Here is a 19082-nt window from a genome sequence, read left to right on the forward strand (position 1 = left end):
TCATGAATGAAAATCATAGAACTGGAAACAATACATTCAAACAGCATCTATCAAAAGGTGGAAAAATCACAGGCGTCATGATACCAAGGTACCCAAACATTGGATGCTGGGGATTCAGTGATCTGCAATCTCTCCACCCACCCACATCTGGGCAGGAAGAAAGCCAAAAATTAATGCTAGCATTTCAAAACGTGAAATAGTCAGGGCCAAGACATCTCTGATCCAAAAAAACCTTTATCCAAAAAACCTCAGTCCTCTGATAAACATAAAACTGAAAATAAACGATTGTCTTTTCAGTTGTTGAGCAGGGCAAAAATGCTTTAAATAAATTAAATACAAATTCCAACATGTACATTTTCATACTGGAAAACTTGAGGAGGAAAATGCAGTCTCAATTGACAAAGACAGTTTTTGTAAACTGAGCTGAGATGATGTCACTGTCTGTACCCTTTTCCTATTAAGATACATTAATAGGAAGGAATACAAGGTAAAAGCCTTCGCTGATGATTTGGTTATAACAATAGAAGACCCTATTAAAAGTGTTAAGGAAGTCTTAGAAGAGATAGAGCAATTTGGACAAGTTGCCGGTTTCAAATTAAATAAGAACAAAACGAAAATAATGGTTAAAAATATGGACCAAGAGATATTAGAAAGAATTCAGCAACAAACAGAGATGGAAGTGGTTAAGAAAGTTAAATATCTTGGGATTATATTAACTCCCAAGAGTATTGATCTTTTTCAAAATAATTATGTACTGATATGGAATAGGATTAGGAAGGACCTGGAAGTGTGGGGGAGAATGAAGTTATCATTTTGGGGAAGAATTGCAACGATAAAAATGAATGTGCTACCAAAAATGTGGTTTTTATTTCAATCAATACCAATAATTAAAGGTGTGACAATATTTAAAGAGTGGCAAAGAGTATTATCCCTCTTGAGAGAGAGGGAACTTTTTTCTCTCAAGCAATGATGACCTGGACCAGAATTGATCAAATTTGGATCACTAGTGGGATGGCTCCAAAGATTAAGAAGGTAGAAATCTGCCCAAAAACTTGCTCCGACCATAACGCCGTGAAGATGGAAATGAAACTTACAACAACTGGTCAATTTAGATGGAGGATGAATGACACCCTGTTTCGAGATAAGGAGATCCACATGAAGGCCCAAAAAACTTTAAAGGACTATTTTGAGATAAATCTAAAGGCCCATGTGGAAAAAAGAGTGATCTGGGACGCAAGTAAAGCTGTGATGCGAGGATTTTTGATTCAACAAAATTCAATAAAAAAGAGAAAGCAGAATGAGAAGAAGGAAAAGATTCTGGAAAAGATAAAAGAAGGAGAGAAAAAATTAAGATCAAAACCAAAGTCCCAGGAGATTTTGAGAGAGATTAAGTTATATCAAACACAATATATGGAATTGATGAATCAAGAGATTGAATGGAAGATAAAGCAAATGAAACAAAAGACATTCGAATCGGCAGATAAATGTGGCAAACTTCTGGCATGGCAATTGAAGAAAAGGCAGAAACTAAATACAGTTACAAGCCTAGAAGTGGATGGAAAGAACATATCTAAACCCAATGAGATTAGAAACTGTTTTCTGAGCTACTTTAAAAAGCTTTATTCTCAAGGATCACAAAATGAAGAGGACATAGATAAATTCCTTGATAAATATGGATTACAAAAAATCTCTCATCAAAACAAGGTGGATTTAAACCAGAAAATAACAGAACAAGAGATAGAGGGTGCCATTCAGGACATGCAACTGGGCAAATCTCCAGGACCAGATGGACTGACTTCCAGATACTATAAATCTTTGAAGGAGTGGTTGGTTCAACCGTTAAAAGAAGTATGTAACGAGATCTTAGAGGGAAAAAAGGCACCAGAATCGTGGAAAGAAGCGTATATTTCACTCATACCAAAGACAGAGACTGAAAAGACTCAACTTAAGAACTACCGCCCAATATCATTACTTAATGTGGATTACAAAATCTTTGCAGACATTTTAGCAAAAAGATTTAAAAGAGTGTTGATGGAGAAGATTCATAAGGACCAAGCAGGCTTTCTCCCTAAAAGGCATTTATCAGACAATGTAAGGAATATAATAGACATTTTAGAATTGCTAGAGGTGAATATTAACACCAAAGCAGTGTTGATTTTTGTGGACGCGGAGAAAGCCTTTGACAATATCTCTTGGAGTTTTATGAAAAAGAATCTTCATGGGATGGGAGTAGGCCAAGGATTTGAGAATGGTATGGGTGCGATATACTCTGAACAAAAAGCTAAGCTGATTGTAAATAATGTGGTAACTGAGGAACTTAAGATAGAAAAAGGAACACGACAGGGGTGCCCAATTTCCCCATTGCTTTTTATTTCTGTTCTGGAGGTGTTGCTGAATATGATTAGAAACGACCAGCAGGTTAAAGATGTACAGGTCGGAGCTAAACATTATAAGTTAAGGGCTTTTGCAGATGACTTAGTGTTGACTTTACAGGAGCCAAGCACTAGTACGAAAAGGGTGTTGGAGATAATTCAACAATTTGGCCAGATAGCCGGATTTAAACTGAACAAACAAAAAACTTAGAAAAAAATTTAACAGTTACGGAGAAGGAGAAATTTCAAGAAGAGACAGGTTTGACGGTGGTCAAGAAGGTGAAATACCTAGGGGGTTTTTTGACATCTAAAAATTTGAACTTGTATAAAGACAATTATGAAAAATGCTGGTCAGAAATTTAAAAAGATTTAGAAATATGGTCAAATTTGAAACTGTCAATGTTAGGCCGAATTGCAGTTATTAAGATGAATGTATTGCCTAGAATGCTATTTTTGTTTCAAACTTTGCAGATTCTTGACAAGATGGACTGTTTCAAGAGGTGGCAGAAAGATATTGCGAAATTTGTCTGGCAGGGCAAAAAGCCCAGAATAAAATTTAAAGTACTCACAGATGCAAAAGAAAGAGGGGGATTTGCCCTGCCGGACTTAAAACTGTATTATGAAGCAGCAGCATTTTGCTGGCTGAAAGAGTGGATGCTCCTCGAGAACACAGACATTTTGGATTTGGAAGGTTTTAACAATGAATTTGGTTGGCATGCATATTTATGGTATGACAAAATCAAGGTGCAAAGGGCTTTTAAAAATCATATTGTTAGAAAAGCGTTATATAATGTTTGGATAAGATATAAAGATTTGTTGGAAAACAAAACCCCTAGATGGTTGTCACCCTTGGAGGCTAAGGCATTGAAGAAACTCAATATGGAGGCCGGATGGCCAAAGTATTGGGAAATTTTGGAACAAGATGGAGATAAATTGAAATTACAGAGCCATGAGAAATTGAAACCTAAAGTACGAGATTGGCTCCATTATTATCAAATAATGGAGGCTTACAAACAAGACAGGAAAATTGGCTTCCAGGTGGAAAAATCAAAATTAGAGACTGAACTGTTAGAACCCAATACTAAGAATTTGTCAAGAATGTATAATCTGCTGCTGAAATGGAATACACAAGATGAAACAGTTGAATCAGCTATGATTAAGTGGGCACAGGACATTGGCCATAACATTATGTTTGCTGACTGGGAATGGTTGTGGAACACTGGTATTAAATTCACGGCATGTAATGCCTTAAAGGAAAATATTATGAAAATGATTTACAGGTGGTACATGACCCCAGTCAAGCTTGCAAAAATTTACCATTTGCCTGATAATAAGTGTTGGAAATGTAAAGAAACTGAAGGTACTTTCTACCACCTTTGGTGGACATGCCCGAAGATTAAGGCTTTCTGGGAAATGATATATAATGAAATGAAAAAGGTACTTAAATGTACTTTCCCTAAGAAACCAGAGGCCTTTCTCTTGGGCATTGTCGGCCAATTGGTGTCAAAGAAAGATAGAACTTTCTTTATGTATGCTACAACAGCAGCAAGAATACTTATCGCAAAGTATTGGAAGACACAAGAGCTACCCACCTTGGAAGAATGGCAGATGAAAGTGATGGACTATATGACATTGGCTGAGATGACTGGCAGAATCCGTGATCAGGGAAAGGAGACGGCGGAAGAAGAATGGAAGAAATTTAAAATCTATCTTAAGGACTATTATAAACTTGATGAATGTTAAAATGTCGAGGTTTTGAGAAAGAAAGGGTTACAGCAATATAAGACTAGACTGAAGGAAAGATTAAGAAGACAGAGGCTTGACAGAAATATTTAGAAGTTGCTAAAAAACTTTGGACATTGGGATGCAGAAAGGGGAGGTATGGGGGAGTCTGAGAAACAAGGTTTATGAAAAAAAAGGTTATGAAACTATACGTGTGTGTATGTCTTTTTATGGGACGCGGGTGGCGCTGTGGGCTAAAGCCTCAACGCCTAGGGCTTGCCGATCGAAAGGTCGGCGGTTCGAATCCCCGCGGCGGGGTGCGCTCCCGCTGCTCGGTCCCAGCGCCTGCCCACCTAGCAGTTCGAAAGCACCCCCGGGGGCAAGTAGATAAATAGGTACCGCTTACCAGCGGGAAGGTAAACGGTGTTCCGTGTGCGGCTCTGGCTCGCCAGAGCAGCGTTGTCACGCTGGCCACGTGACCCGGAAGTGTCCCCGGACAGCGCTGGCCCCCGGCCAATAAATGTGAGATGGGCGCACAAACCCCAGAGTCTGTCAAGACTGGCCCGTTCGGGCAGGGGTACCTTTACCTTTACCTTTATGTCTTTTTATATGTTTGTATTGTTTTAAAATTTTTTTGTAAAACCAATAAAAATTTTATATATAAAAAAAAGAGTATTTGCTTTCGTAGATTTTCACGGGTACAGGAATGCAGGTTTTGGTGTCTTCGGGTGTCTTCCCGTGTAAGAGTCGGGGTGTCTGGGCGACGTTTCGACGAGGTCTCACTCGTCATCTTCAGGCTGGTGCTTTCGGCTTCTTGTTACTGGAACAGAGCAGAATCTGGTGTTTGAGTTCCTATAAATACTGTTGAGGGGTGTGGTGTATAGCCTCCAACGTTCTGGGCAGAGAGGAAGTTCCTAGATTAGTGTGCCTTTTCTTCTTTTGTTCCTTAATTACTACACTTAATCTACACTTAATGACCCACCCAGTGGTATTCAGAATATCACTCATGAAATCACTCAAGATATCCCTCAAGTAATTAAGGAACAAAAGAAGAAAAGGCACACTAATCTAGGAACTTCCTCTCTGCCCAGAACGTTGGAGGCTATACACCACACCCCTCAACAGTATTTATAGGAACTCAAACACCAGATTCTGCTCTGTTCCAGTAACAAGAAGCCGAAAGCACCAGCCTGAAGATGACGAGTGAGACCTCGTCGAAACGTCGCCCAGACACCCCGACTCTTACACGGGAAGACACCCGAAGACACCAAAACCTGCAAAAAAGAGTATTATCAAGATATATCTGGCAGGGCAAGAAACCCAGAATAAAATTTAAGATTTTAACAGATGCAAAAGATAGAGGAGGCTTTGCCCTGCCAGACTTAAAGTTATATTTTGAGGCTGCATGTCTTTGCTGGGTGAAAAAATGGATAAAGTTAGAAAATTCAGAATTTTTGGACTTAGAAGGTTATGATAATAGATTTGGTTGGCATGCATATTCATGGTATGAGAAAAAAAGAGTGCATAAAGGTTTTGAAAATCACATATTCCGAGTTCCGCTGATTGAAGTGTGGAATAGGTACAAAAATATATTAGAGTTTAAAACTCCATTCTGGCTGTCGCCATTGGAGGTAATGAGTGTTAAGAAGATCAATATGACCGGGAGTTGGATTACATATGAGAATTTAATTATAAAAGAAGGAAATAAATGGAAATTGAAACCATACGAAGAAGTTAAAGAATATGTGTATGATTGGTTACATTACTTCCAATTGAATGCGATGTTTAAAAAAGAGATGCTGGAAAGAGGCTTTCAAGAAGAAAAATCTAGATTTCAAAAAGAAATTTTGAATAATGATATTAAAATTCTATCTAAAATGTATAAATTATTACTTGAGTGGCATACTAAGGATGAAGAGGTTAAAGTTGCAATGATTCAATGGGCCAAAGATTTTGGTTATAATATTCAATTTGATGACTGGATAAGACTGTGGAAAGAAGGAATGAAATTTACTGCATGTACTACAATAAAAGAAAATGTTATGAAAATGTTATATAGATGGTATGTAACACCAGTAAAACTTGTCAAGATGTATTAAGTTAGTAATAAATGTTGGAAATGTCAGGAGAAAGAAGAAACATTTTATCCTATGTGGTGGGAATGTAAAAAAATGAAAGGTTTCTGGGAAATGATTTACAATGAGTTGAAAAAAATGTTGAAATATGCTTTTGTTAAGAAACCAGAAGCCTTTCTGTTAGGAATACTAAGGAATGATATAAAAAAGAAGGATGAGAAGTTGTTTTTATATGCAGTAACAGCGGCAAGAATTCTGGTGGCACAAAAATGGAAACAGGAAGAAATCCCGACGAAAGAAGAATGGAGAATGAAGTTGATGGAGTACGCAGAATTAGATAAACTAACGGGGAGAATTCGGAACCGGTGAGACCAAAGATTTACTGAGGACTGGAATAAATTTACAGAGTATATTGAAAATATATGCGAAGAACAATTAACGTTTGTAGGTTTTCAAGAAGCTCTGTGATAATAATGGAAAGAAATATTTGTTTTATAATAATTGTTAAGATTAATATGGTTTAAATAAACCAAACAATATAGATGGAAGAAATGTGAATAATTGTGATAATACGGAAAATTTCCAGATAGACTGAGGGAAGTCTGAAAGTGCAAAGATTAGAACTGGATGTAAATTTTGGATGGAATGTTTTTCCTTTATTGTTATATTTGAAAAATTTTATAAATAATTTTTTTTAAAAAAAAGATACATTACTCAGTCATTTTCAAGTTAACTACAGCACAGTGATGGACAATTAGCAAATTAATCTCACAGGGATGGTTGAGAAGTATGCATTGCATCCGTAAGATGACAAATGGGAGCACTAAGGATATATTACGGCTTGGTTTACTAAATTTCATGGCAACTAATTCTGACGGGTATTATTCCCAAATACTTCACCAATCTTAAGGACTGCTCTGAACAGGCTCTTCACCTGAGTCACAACCACATTACACTCAGCAGCTCTTCCACTGTGAATAAATTCATCCAGGATGTACTGTGGAACTTGTGTGGTTTTGCCACAGCCTGTTGCCCCACGGATGATGACAACAGAATTTTGGTGGATGGCATCCAGAATCTCTCGCTCAAACTTTTTCACAGGCAGGGTTTCCCTCTCTTGAAGAATCTGGGACAGAGAGCAGTTTGTGATTAATATTCAGCAAATAACCTGGCAATTGGCAGTTTCCTGGCTATGTATTAGCAAATAAACCACTGTCTTCCTCACCCCAACTTCTGCACACTTTGAAAGTTTGGAGATCTAAGTATACCCTTTGGTTTCTTCCCCTTTGGTTTCTTTGGTTATATACAACACAAAGATCTTTTCAAGTGTGTGTGTGTGTGTGTATACATATGCGCATCATACTGGTGAATATGCTTTTGCCAGTTCAAAGACCTACAACCTTCTCTGGCAGACTAGGACAAAGGAGGAAGTAGAAGTGATCAGGCACAATACCTGGCCAAATCTTACTCCAAAGAACCTGCCCCCTAGCAGATGGAGAAGAGCCACTGGGAAATGACAGACAGGGACAAGGTATGTGGAAGTAAGATAGCATGTATCTTGGGAGTTGTGCTCCATGTATGTAGAGTTTGGCTTTATACCCCAAACTAACCCAAGTCTATAAGACATTTTGGCTAATATCTGTGGTAATGTAAAGCAAGCACTCCCAAAAATATATCCTTGCAATTTTCTCTAACCTGTGAAAACCTATCACAAGGCTCAAGAACACTAAATGTCACCTGACTTACTTTTTGCAGTTCCTGATCATTTTCCAGCTGATACATGAGGTTGCTTTTTAGGTCAATGCTTATCTGTTCTGGTGTAGCCTGAGAAAAGATCACAAGATTTGAAGATACATACTGCTTTAAAATAGGTACAACAAAGCCAACTATGTAAACAGCAAACAAATTTCTGTAAAAAGTAAAAATGAGTCATGCCAGCAATCACAATAAAATATATGAATTGTAGGCTTACGTATGCCAGAGGACCCTCATCAATATTGCAGCTAGTCCACGGATTCCAGTTTGACTGAGGGGGGGACCAGGGCACAACCCCTGTCTGATTCTGTTTCTGGGATGGTTCAAAGTGGGCCAACTTTCCAATGTTGAGAATAGCAGGGAAGTTGGGATCTTCGGGCTGCCAAGTTAGTTAGAAAAATAACACAGTGCTTAGTGAAAATAGGCAGAATCCCATCTGACTGAGAAAGTGAAAAGAAAGCTGTTCTGGACCACACACTCACCGGTGGAACCGTTTCAAGACACATCTCCTCAACGATGCCTTGCAAGTGATATTCTAAATCTGAAGAGATGTTGACTTCGTAAGGCTCCACCTATGAAATTGGCATGCGTAAAGATGTTCTCAGATCCAATAAAGAAACCACTCCCTTGAAAGATGTACTTGCACAGTACACTTGCTTACAGAAAAGGAAGTCATAATATTCTTGGCTCAGAACACAAACAGGAAATAGATCACATTAAACCACGAAAACTTCTTTATTTTTAAAAGTACATATATGTGTCGTATCTAAAAACCAAAACATAGCAACTATACTTAAAAGTGCTTAACTTTGGGAGGGCTCATCCCATGGATGTTTTAGTCTTCTGCCTCATCAAAAAGGGGGGGGGGGATTTAAAACAGAGCAAGTATCCAAAACCAGCCATTATCAAATCAAGAAAGCCAGCCGATACAGAAAGGCTCCACAGTGCTACAAAAAGACACTCTAGCCTGGTGACTATTCAACAGAATGAAATCTTTTGCAAGTCTGAGGAATGCATTTGTGCACGCGCACAAACACAAGCACACATAACAGCATAGGACATTTGAAACAGGACTCACTGATTCGCCTTCCTTCTTCTTGGTCTGTCCAGAGTAAGGCTCAATGATGTTCAAGTGATAGAGCTGCCTAACCAAAGACAGAGCACAGGACTGTGCAGCCAGCTTTTTGTTTGAGCCATGCTCACGAGCATAGATTCCTGAAATAGAGCAGTCCAATATTGCCATAGTTTGAAATTTTATTAGTCCAAAGAGAAAATAGAGATGTGCTTCACAGCGCCATCTCCCAGCCAGAAGTCACTAAACAACAACAATGAAACTTCTCAAAGATCACAAGTGGGAGCCGTGAAATTTTATCAGTGCAAGTAATCAAATTGCTTTGGTACTTAATTACCATCAGGGAACACAAAGAATCACAGGACATTGGAAGGGACACCAAGGCTCAGCTGATCCAACCCACTGCAACGCACGAATATTTTGCCCACGTTGGAAAGCAGTTACTGAGGTTATCTCAGCCAAGTTTGTGTTCGGGCTTGTTTATAAAATCAATAACCTGTTCAAGGGTTATCATCTGTTCAATCTCAGATTTATTTATACATGTGAGGTTGGTCAGCTGCAAGCAACCACCTCTAATAGAGGGGAGTGGGCCGTCTCAGTAGTGGCGCCCACCATGTGGAATGCCTTCCCATCAGCTGTAAAGGAAATGAGTAACTATATAACCTATAGAAGTATAAGAAACTTTTTAAGGTTTAATGTTTTATTATGTTTTTATATATGTTGGAAGTTGCCCAGAGTGGCTGGGGCAACCCAGTCAAATGGGCAGGGTACAAATAATAAATTACTACTACTAGTCCAGAGGAGGGCAACCAAAATGGTCAAAGGCCTGGAAACGATGCCTTATGAGGAACGGCTAAGGGAGCTGGGCATGTTTAGCTTGGAGAAGAGGAGGTTAAGGGGTGATATGATAGCCATGTTCAAATATATAAAAGGATGTCACATAGAGGAGGGAGAAAGGTTGTTTTCTGCTGCTCCGGAGAAGCGGACACGGAGCAATGGATCCAAACTACAAGAAAGAAGATTCCACCTAAACATTAGGAAGAACTTCCTGACAGTAAGAGCTGTTCGACAGTGGAATTTGCTGCCAAGGAGTGTGGTGGAGTCTCCTACTTTGGAGGTCTTTAAGCAGAGGCTTGACAACCATATGTCAGGAGTGCTCTGATGGTGTTTCCTGCTTGGCAGGGGGTTGGACTCGATGGCCCTTGTGGTCTCTTCCAACTCTATGATTCTATGATTCTACTACTACTACTACTAGTAGTAGTAGTAGTACTGCTAGTACTACTAGTACTACTACTACAACAGCAAAATCAGAGGCTCTTGACATTTCTTTTTCCCATTCACCCACCTATCCCGCAGGGTCTTGGTTCTCTAGTTGTGTGCCTTGTTGGCTAACATGCAATAAGAGGGCTGGCACGTGTGGGCATGGAATCAAGGGGACCCAGAGTAGTTTGGGCTATAGGCTACAACATGTCTCCTAGAGAAAAATATACACCAGGAGGCTTAGTTTGGTCAGAATTGAGTATACACTTCCAGAGCTAATGCTAAATACATTACTTCTGGTAAATGAGCCATCATAGCTGCTAAAGGGCCGTGTCCTGGGCTTTTTAGACTCATCTACTCATGTACTGTGGGACGCGGGTGGCGCTGTGGGTTAAACCACAGAGCCTAGGTCGGCGGTTCGAATGCCCGTGACGGGGTGAGCTCCCATTGCTCGGTCCCAGCACCTGCCATCCTAGCAGTTCGAAAGCACATCAAAGTGCAAGTAGATAAATAGGTACCGCTCCGGCGGGAAGGTAAATGAAGTTTCCGTGCGCTGCTCTGGTTCGCCAGAAGCGGCTTAGTCCTGCTGGCCACATGACCCAAAAGCTGTACGCAGGCTCCCTCAGCCAATAAAGCGAGATGAGCGCCGCAACCCCAGAGTCAGTCACGACTGGACCTAATGGTCAGGGGTCCCTTTATCTTTACCCATGTACTATCTGACACCAAAGGGGTGCACTGGTTGCCAGATGTGAAATATATTGGCATTATTTTCAGCTCTCCCACCCCACTAGGAAAGGAACTGTACTTCACATACTGATTTCAACTGCAAGTGCCTGAAAGAGTTGAGACTCACTAACACCACCAAAACCAACAGTATATTAAAAAAACTTCCAATAGGGATTGCACAAAATACAACACTAAATTCACTCCCAATAAGACACTTACTTCTAGCCGGCTTTTTGATATAAATGGTCATTTCTGCAATAAAGCTCCTGCAACACATACAGAAAGCAGAGTATTAGGGCTTTAGTTTTTTAGGGAGATCAAACTAGGCACCTCCAACATAGCCAGGCCTTTTCCATTAAGCAAAGCCCAATAAAATTCAAACTTTCACTGTTAACTCCACATGATTAGCACTTTTAAAAAAATTAATGACTTCGCTGTAAAGTAACTGTAAAATGAGCAGCTCTTTCCAAGCACATATTTTTACAATGTTTTAAAGGTTAAGGTGTTCTTAAGAGAATAATTTATAATCTGTATGTCTTGCTGGTTAAAAAAGAATGGGCAAATAATAAGCTTCCAAATTAATATGAACCCATTGAGAAGAAAAAATTAATTAGACTAAAAAAATTACAGTGATGCCCCGCAAGACAAATGCCTCGCAAGACGAAAACCCGCTAGACGAAAGGGTTTTCCGTTTTTCAATGCGCTTCGCAAGACGAATTTCCCTATGGGCTTGCTTCGCAAGACGAAAACGTCTTGTGAGTCTTGCGATTTTTTTCGCTTTCCCCCCTTTTTCTAAGCCGCTAATAGCCTTTTAGCCGCTAATCCGCTAAGCCTTTAATAGCCGCTAAACCGCTAATAGCGCTAATCCGTTAATAGGGTTGCTTCGCAAGACGAAAAAACCGCTAGACGAAGAGACTCGCGGAACGGACTATTTTCGTCTTGCGAGGCACCACTGTACAGGATTTAATAGCAGAATAGAAGCACACTGTACAAAACCCCAAAAGAACCAGATTTTTAAAACTCCATTTAGGATTTTGTCTATCTCAGCCTCACATCTGCAACTGCAGGCTTTTGCCCAAAAAGGAGCCAAAATATGACTAATCTGGCAAAATAGGCAACAGTAAAGGTAAGCACATCACTCAACAAGCTATCTAGGAAAAATATGGCTGAGGTTGGAACTCCCCATCTAAGGTAGCAAGATAAATACACAGCTTCACGTGGCTCTTATTTTTACCTGCTTTGGAATGTGATCAGTTGGTTTAGTTTCCACAAATATCTTGGTCATTTAAGGTACGAGTGGACAAGGCTATAGTCCTAAATATGTTTATGTTACAACGCATACACCTATTACCAATGAAGTTTGGGTGACAGTCCTCAGAAAGTTACTCATTTAACTGAGCGGGATGCATTTTTGAGTAAACATGTGTAAGAACTGTCGGGTTTTAAATAAATTGCTTGGGAATGGTAATTAACTCAAACTGGGTTTTAAAATTTGTTGAGGTCTCCTTATACTTTAAAAGGTGGAATTGCCCCCAGCATTTCTGCTGTGTTGCAAGAAGATCACATTGCACCTGCAACTAGTTCCAGGTTTTGATGTCTCACTGCAAACAAGAGAAGTTATATTACGCTCAGAGGCCTCTTCCTAAACCACCAGTGAACTGACCTTCAGGCACAGCGGCTTCATGAGTCAAAAGGCCACTGGCTCTCAGGGACACAACAGCCACCCTTTCATTAATGACACCGATGCCAGTATGTTTCTCAGCCAGGCTTATATCCAGCACTCAATTCATTCTCCTCCACCTGGGGGGGAACAGCAACACCAGAAATCAATTTACAATAGATCCCCATGTGATTGCTTAGTACAGCCTAAGCAGCAGCACATGTGTGAATGAGCAAAAATCTCTGGTGTTGCAGTTGGCCACCCCTTTCAGCCTGGAGCTTAACTGCAATGCCGCTATGGAGTCATCTTCCCATCCTGCCATCTGACAGAGCACCCTCTTTGTGCGCAAGGAAAGCATGCTTGTGTTTAGAATTATATACTCCCAAACTAATTTCTGGAAAGAAACATCCAATCACAAATGAAATGCCAGGAAGACATGGTACCAACTCTCATCTATGATGTGGAATTTTTAAAAAAATTCCCTGCTGTATTTGTCCATGGGAAACTATCCACTTCTTAATTTTCACAAAATGAATCAGTTACATAATGAACAGACACAGTATTAGCCCAAATGGCCAGTTTCAAAGTTGCAATTAGCTTTTTTATGAGACTACCCAAAGGAAGCATATTTATATTTATAAAAATGGGATAGAAATATGTGCACAGCTTCTTTAGAAGAGCAAAAAATTGTATGAACTGTTTCCAGTACCTAAGCTTTTTTTCTTAAAACTTTAAAATAGGTTGGTTTGGGAATCTGCTTCCAGTTTCAAGTCAATCAGAGTTCCATGTTAGATGAGTTTAAAACAAAACTGGTGTTGGGAGGAGGGCTTTTCGATTTGGGACAAGTTGGGTCTGCGCAAAGGGATGGGCTTTACTCAAATCAGGATGGAACCAGGCAGCTGGCACTTTAAAAGATGGGACAACAGAATTTGATATAATGGTGACTTCTAGTTATTCTAGAACTGGAAGCAGAAATTTTTGTAACACTAAAAAGGAAACATCCACACTTGCCAATACAACCAAACCATGCTTTCTCAGAATTTTTGTTTGCGTAACTACAGTCATTCACTGGAACGGTGTTTCCCAAACTTGGGTCTCCAGCTGTTGTTAGACTACAATTCCCACCATCCCTGACCGCTGGTCTTGCTAGCTAGGGATTATAGGAGTTGTAGCCCCAAAACAGCTGGAGACCCGTTTGGGAAACACTGCACAGGCCACACAAACTGTGCATCCCCCCACCTTCTCACTACTGAGCAATTTTAAGTTTTAGATAAATCTAAACCATTGGATATATCACAGCATGTTTTCGAAAACATCTTTTTGCTTCCCTGCAGACACAAGTGATCTATCCGAGCCTTCCTGGGAGTAACAAGTTCTACACCCTGGAATGCTCTCTGGAAAACAGCAAGCAGGCTGAGAAACGTACTGTCACTCACTGCTCCCATCTTCAACAAGCAAACGGACTGGAAGTCACATTCCAGAGAAGTACAACTTCCACAACGGTTAGGTGGAAAAATATTCTGTAATTAACACCTTCCAAAGCATTCAAAATTAGGGCTGCCACCTTTTTACCAGTACCACTCTTTTGTATTCTAGTCTGTCATGCAGAAATTAAGCAAGCAAAGCTTTTCCTGGGATAGTGAAGCTTTACCAAAGTGATTACTGCACGCCAGGCTGCTGATTTAATACCCAGGAGTAGGGCCAGTAAAAAGATGGCAACCCTGACAATGTTTTGCGTACTCAAAGCAATTATCTCCACTGGAAGCTGGAAGAAAAAAGTAATGTCACAAAGTACACTTAAAGCCAGAAATTAAATCTGATTCTGATTACACAATGGCCCAGTTCAGATGGAACATATTCAGCCCAACCAACTATGGATCATTGGAGCCAGAACAAGAGAGGCCCTTGACCTCCTGGGTCTCCCCTATTGCACTGCCTTTTCTTGCACACCTGGTGGTGTTTTCGAAAGAGACACCAGAAACCCGCAAGTATCGTTGCCGTGAGCACTAGCTATAACTGCAGCATGTGCCCTTTCCCACCCTTGACATAAAAGGAATATTCTCAAAGCAGTTTACACAGCTAAAATTGGACGGCCTTAAAAAAAAAATCTTTCACTCTACAGTTTTATCTTCCAATTCCTTCCTTAAAGAGGATACTCCTGGTGTCTCATAGGCTTCACCAAGCAGATGGTATCAGCTGCTCCTGGCTTCTGGAATTTTCAGAGACAGCTGTTGAAGTGATGCAAGAAGTCCTCCCTCCAGATTTCCTGCTGTTGTTTTGCCAGCCAGAAGGGATCACAGGGGAATTGCCTCCTTGCCCTGGAAGTGTGTCACCAGGCCTGTTTCTGTTCTTTAAGTGCAAATATAGGACACTAAAATACAGACCTCTTCCAAGCTCAGCTTCAAAAGCAGCACTGTAGCCAGAAGACTGGCTGTTATCTGGAAAGCTGAAGTCAAATAATGGTAACAGTTCCTTGAAAGGGAGGAGAGAAATGGGGCGGGCAGTTGCCAAAACACAAAACTGTATGTTCTCAGCAGAGGGAATGCAGCTCTATGGAGGCTATGCTCCACTCCTGGCAATGGCTAGATTAGAGAGACTGACAAATAGTTGATTGTACCTTTGTTTACTCAGCGTATCCATTAAGTTAACTAAATTCCCTATTTGAAAGTGCAGAGCAGCCAAGAAGCATTTCAACATTATCAGCAACACAAAGGAGAAAACCTAGCAAACCTGTTGTGATCAGGCCCCACTTGGGTGTATTTATATTCTCCTTGAATCTTCTCTTTTTGGAAAAACTGGTTCAGGCGTGCCTTGGCATTTTCTAAGGTCCAATTCCCATGAAGACTAGCATTTAAGTCTACTTCTTCTGACTCCAAAGTCTGATGGTAAGAAACAAATGTCTTGTAATTAAAGTTTACAAGGGCCACTCTTAACTTTGTTACATGTCAGTATTAGAAGAAACAGGCTTTAAGATTTCTGGATCATCTTGTCTGCAAGCTAAGATAAGCATTTCCACAGTAAATTAAACAACTTTAATACTATGACTAAACCATTAGATCTGTGTATTGGAGACTCCACATGTTCTGATAGGCAACCCCTGAGAATCTATTTTGTAATATGCCCAGAATTATTCCACTATCCCCCAAATATAGCCGTAGATTAAAGGAAGCGTAACAGTAACAAAAGTTACTTCATATGCTAACCAAGACGATAAAAATATCAAATATTTGAGCTTTACCTGCAGAATAATCTCACATAAATTCCACCCCACCAAACAAGCATATGGAAGTATCTTCTATGTATCAACCGACCTGGAACTATAATGTGGACTGAACTTATCTTAAAGGGGGGGGGGGGAGAGAAGCAACCCTTACTGCCTGAGCCTCCTGCTCCTCCTTCCTGGAATAGTAATCCTTCAGATTAGCTCCGCGGTCCCACTGAGCTACCCCATAGCCAGAGCTTCCAGCTCCAGAAGAAGGAACACCATCTATCAGGGAAGAGAAGAAAGCAAAGTGTTTCCTAATAGCTGTAAAACACATGCTGTAAGTACATTTTAATAGAATTCCCCAGAGTCTCACCACCTCTGTCTTCCCAACCTCTTGATTTATAAAGCACCAAGAGTGTAACACATATAAGGCATGTAAGAGGCAGGTGTTCAGTGCCTTACCTACTTCTGTTCTGAGAGCCAGATGAGGAGGAATCGGCCCGCCCAAAGGTGTAGCAAACCCATCTGCACCTTCTTCTGTTCCAGCCGCTTCTCCATCACCAGCACCCACAGCTCCCGCCTAAGCAAGAACAAGTATTTTGTGAATTACAATGTTGCTTTCCTCAGAGTCCCCAATCCCCAAATGTGACCCAGACTCTGCTAAGTATTTTCCTTTCATAGTCAACTTAAAGAGCTGCAAAACTGGGTGGACTTACTTTTAATTTATTTTTTAATCTGCCATCCTTTCCAAAGGAGCCCCAGGCAACAACAAGTGATAAAACAATGGGAAATATTTTAATTTAAAAGGCTTGTATGTTTACATGTCCTCCACACATCGGGCTCTGCATTCCTATGTGCCTCAGCTTTCTTTTCTTTTAAGAACGATTCTAACCCTTAGAAAGTGGGTGGAAAGACAAAACCTCCAATGTTAGTCAGACCCAGAGCAGACTCACTGAAATCAGTTGACATTACTAACTTAGGTTCATTCATTTCAATAGATTTACTCTGAGTAAAACATAGCTGGATACAATCTTCAAATATCATCCAGAGTAATAAACTATGCAAGTTTCACAAACATTAGCAACTTTGCACAAGTATTTTGAGAATTCAGTATATGGCCTTCCTTGCAGCAATTTTTTGGAAAAAATGCAGCTTACATTTGGTTTCCAGGTAGTCACTCGATCAGACCTAGACACACTTCATATGCTTTCAGACCATATCCTGGTCCTTGACAGTAAACCTAACCTTGATTATAAAATCATGACATACCACATCACATATCCCCCAGAACAGAAACACTTACTCCGAAAGCTGGGATTTCTTCACTTTTGATTTCATTCACTCGAACCAGGTAATTGAGGAAGTCCCTTGCTGCGTTGGTCTGGGCATCTTTCTTGTTGGTGGAGTTGCCCATGCCAGTATAGTTGAAGCCTGTCACCCGAACCTGCAATGAGTGGATACACAGGCTCAGGAAGGAAAAACATGGGAAGCCTCAGCACCACACCAGCTCATCGCAAATACCATTTCCAAGTGACTTCAAGTTGGAAAATGAAAAAGTGCAGAGAACAACTGGGCATGCTGCTTTTGAGACTTCTTCAAGTGAGAGGATTGAATGGCAAAACATACAGCAACTTACGTTTACAATGAACAACTCCCAATACCTGTTTGCCATAAAAAGTACAATCTAAATCAGGGTGTGGATGTCTAGCTGCAGTTGGCAAGTGGCAATGGAGATGGAGGACAGTTTCGGTGGACGAAGCAGGGTGTGGGCTTGGGCTGCTTAATGCAGTCTCTGGAGAGCACTCAAAAGCGCCTGGTGCTAGACAAGAGATGTCACTAGCCCATGCAACATGTTGCCCATCCCAGCTTTAGGAAATATTCTTTTCCAAGCACCCTTGCATGTGCACATGAAGACAAAGCAAAGCTGCTCTGAGCTCCTCAGAAACAGGCTCTCACCTCACACATGAACTTCTGTCGGTTTTTGTTGCCCACAGCACGGATTTCGTAAGCTGGGGTGATCTTCCGCTTGCCGCACCAAGCATACAGGAAATTCTTCACGTCCCCCATGGCAAAACTGGGTGGAGTAGTGCGGCCCCTACTGTGGGAGGTTGAAAAACATTCTTAAAGCACTAGGACATAGACTAACTTTCTTTCCCCAGAGTAGCCTTCTCCAATTGGCCCTCCAGTATTCTTGAACTATAGCTCCCAGGAGCCCCAGGCAGCACAAGGCGGCAAGACTAGAGACTAGATGTCCCCCATTAGCTATAATGACATTTTCCTTTTGTTAGGAGGGCACAAATAGAAGCCACTGACACAAAACAAGAGGGAACTCAGGACTCTGAAAGCACTGGCCACACTGAGATATAATGCTACAATACAAGAGCTGGAAGGGACCCAGAGGGTCATCTAGTCCAACCCCCTGCAATGCGGAATATTTTTGCTCAATGTGGGACCCAGGGCCCTGAGGTTCAGAGCTATCTCACATTTAGCACAGCCTCCCCCAACGTGGTGCCCTCCAGATATTTTGGGCTGTGGCTTCTTTATCAGCCCCAGTCAGCACAGTCCACACTATTTCAAGCTCAGCTACACGAGAGAAAAGACAACTTATTTCCATAGCTGTTATCCCACTCTAAATTCTATGTTTCTATCCTTACGTTGCTGACGGCAATAGTTAGGTATTTATTATTATTTATTATTATTATTATTATTATTTATTTATTTGTAAGTAACCCGGCTATGTCCCTGACAGGGAGTCAAGGCGGCTTACAGGTGAAACAGGAACACCCGAGGCTGCAACACAGGCCGCTCCAGCTTTATTAAAATATAAAGGTGGTACAGAAATGTAATGAATACATAAATAAAATAAAAATAAATTGCCGCCGTCCCGCTTCCAACTCTGCAATTCTATGAATCGAACCCAAGCACCGGCTCGGAGGTGGAGGCGATCGCCGTTGCATTTCTAGAGCGCCTGCGCGGCTTCCCCCCTCAGCAGCCCAAACTAAACCCGGAAATCAGGGGTCGTTTCACGACTCTGCCTTCTCGATTCTATGCAGGAAACCGGACGCCAACATAGCAGGGAGCACAAATGCGCACGCGCGCCTGGCTCCCGCCCACCAACTGAAGCAGCTCTACTGCGCATGCGGCTTCCCACTCCATTTTCCCCGCCGCCTCGTCGCGCCTGCGCACTCTCCTCCCTCCCCCTGCCTCCCCAGCCCGTTTTTCTCTCCACGGCGCC

At 41.1% G+C, this 19082-nt stretch overlaps 1 protein-coding gene across 2 annotated transcripts in view; it reads right to left on the bottom strand.

Moving 5' to 3' along the window:
* DHX9 (DExH-box helicase 9) overlaps nt 1-19082 on the bottom strand; it is a 34582-nt gene that overhangs the window by 15292 nt on the left and 208 nt on the right. Inside the window, exons 2-12 of one of the 2 annotated variants that reach the window (XM_082226643.1) lie at nt 17804-17945; nt 17151-17291; nt 16310-16427; nt 16017-16129; nt 15373-15521; nt 11202-11248; nt 9003-9139; nt 8407-8496; nt 8142-8303; nt 7916-7993; nt 7104-7295 (exon numbers count right to left, since the gene is read on the bottom strand). In XM_082226643.1, coding sequence (XP_082082769.1) covers nt 7104-7295; nt 7916-7993; nt 8142-8303; nt 8407-8496; nt 9003-9139; nt 11202-11248; nt 15373-15521; nt 16017-16129; nt 16310-16427; nt 17151-17291; nt 17804-17914 — 1338 coding nt within the window. In that variant the 5' untranslated portion in view covers nt 17915-17945. Of the gene's footprint in view, nt 1-7103; nt 7296-7915; nt 7994-8141; nt 8304-8406; nt 8497-9002; nt 9140-11201; nt 11249-12645; nt 12783-15372; nt 15522-16016; nt 16130-16309; nt 16428-17150; nt 17292-17803; nt 17946-19082 lie in introns of those variants that run through there. The other variant, XM_082226644.1, reaches the window with a different exon arrangement.

This window comes from Podarcis vaucheri (genome assembly GCF_965113315.1).
Source record: "Podarcis vaucheri genome assembly, chromosome: 6".
Taxonomy (NCBI): Eukaryota; Metazoa; Chordata; class Lepidosauria; order Squamata; family Lacertidae; genus Podarcis; species Podarcis vaucheri.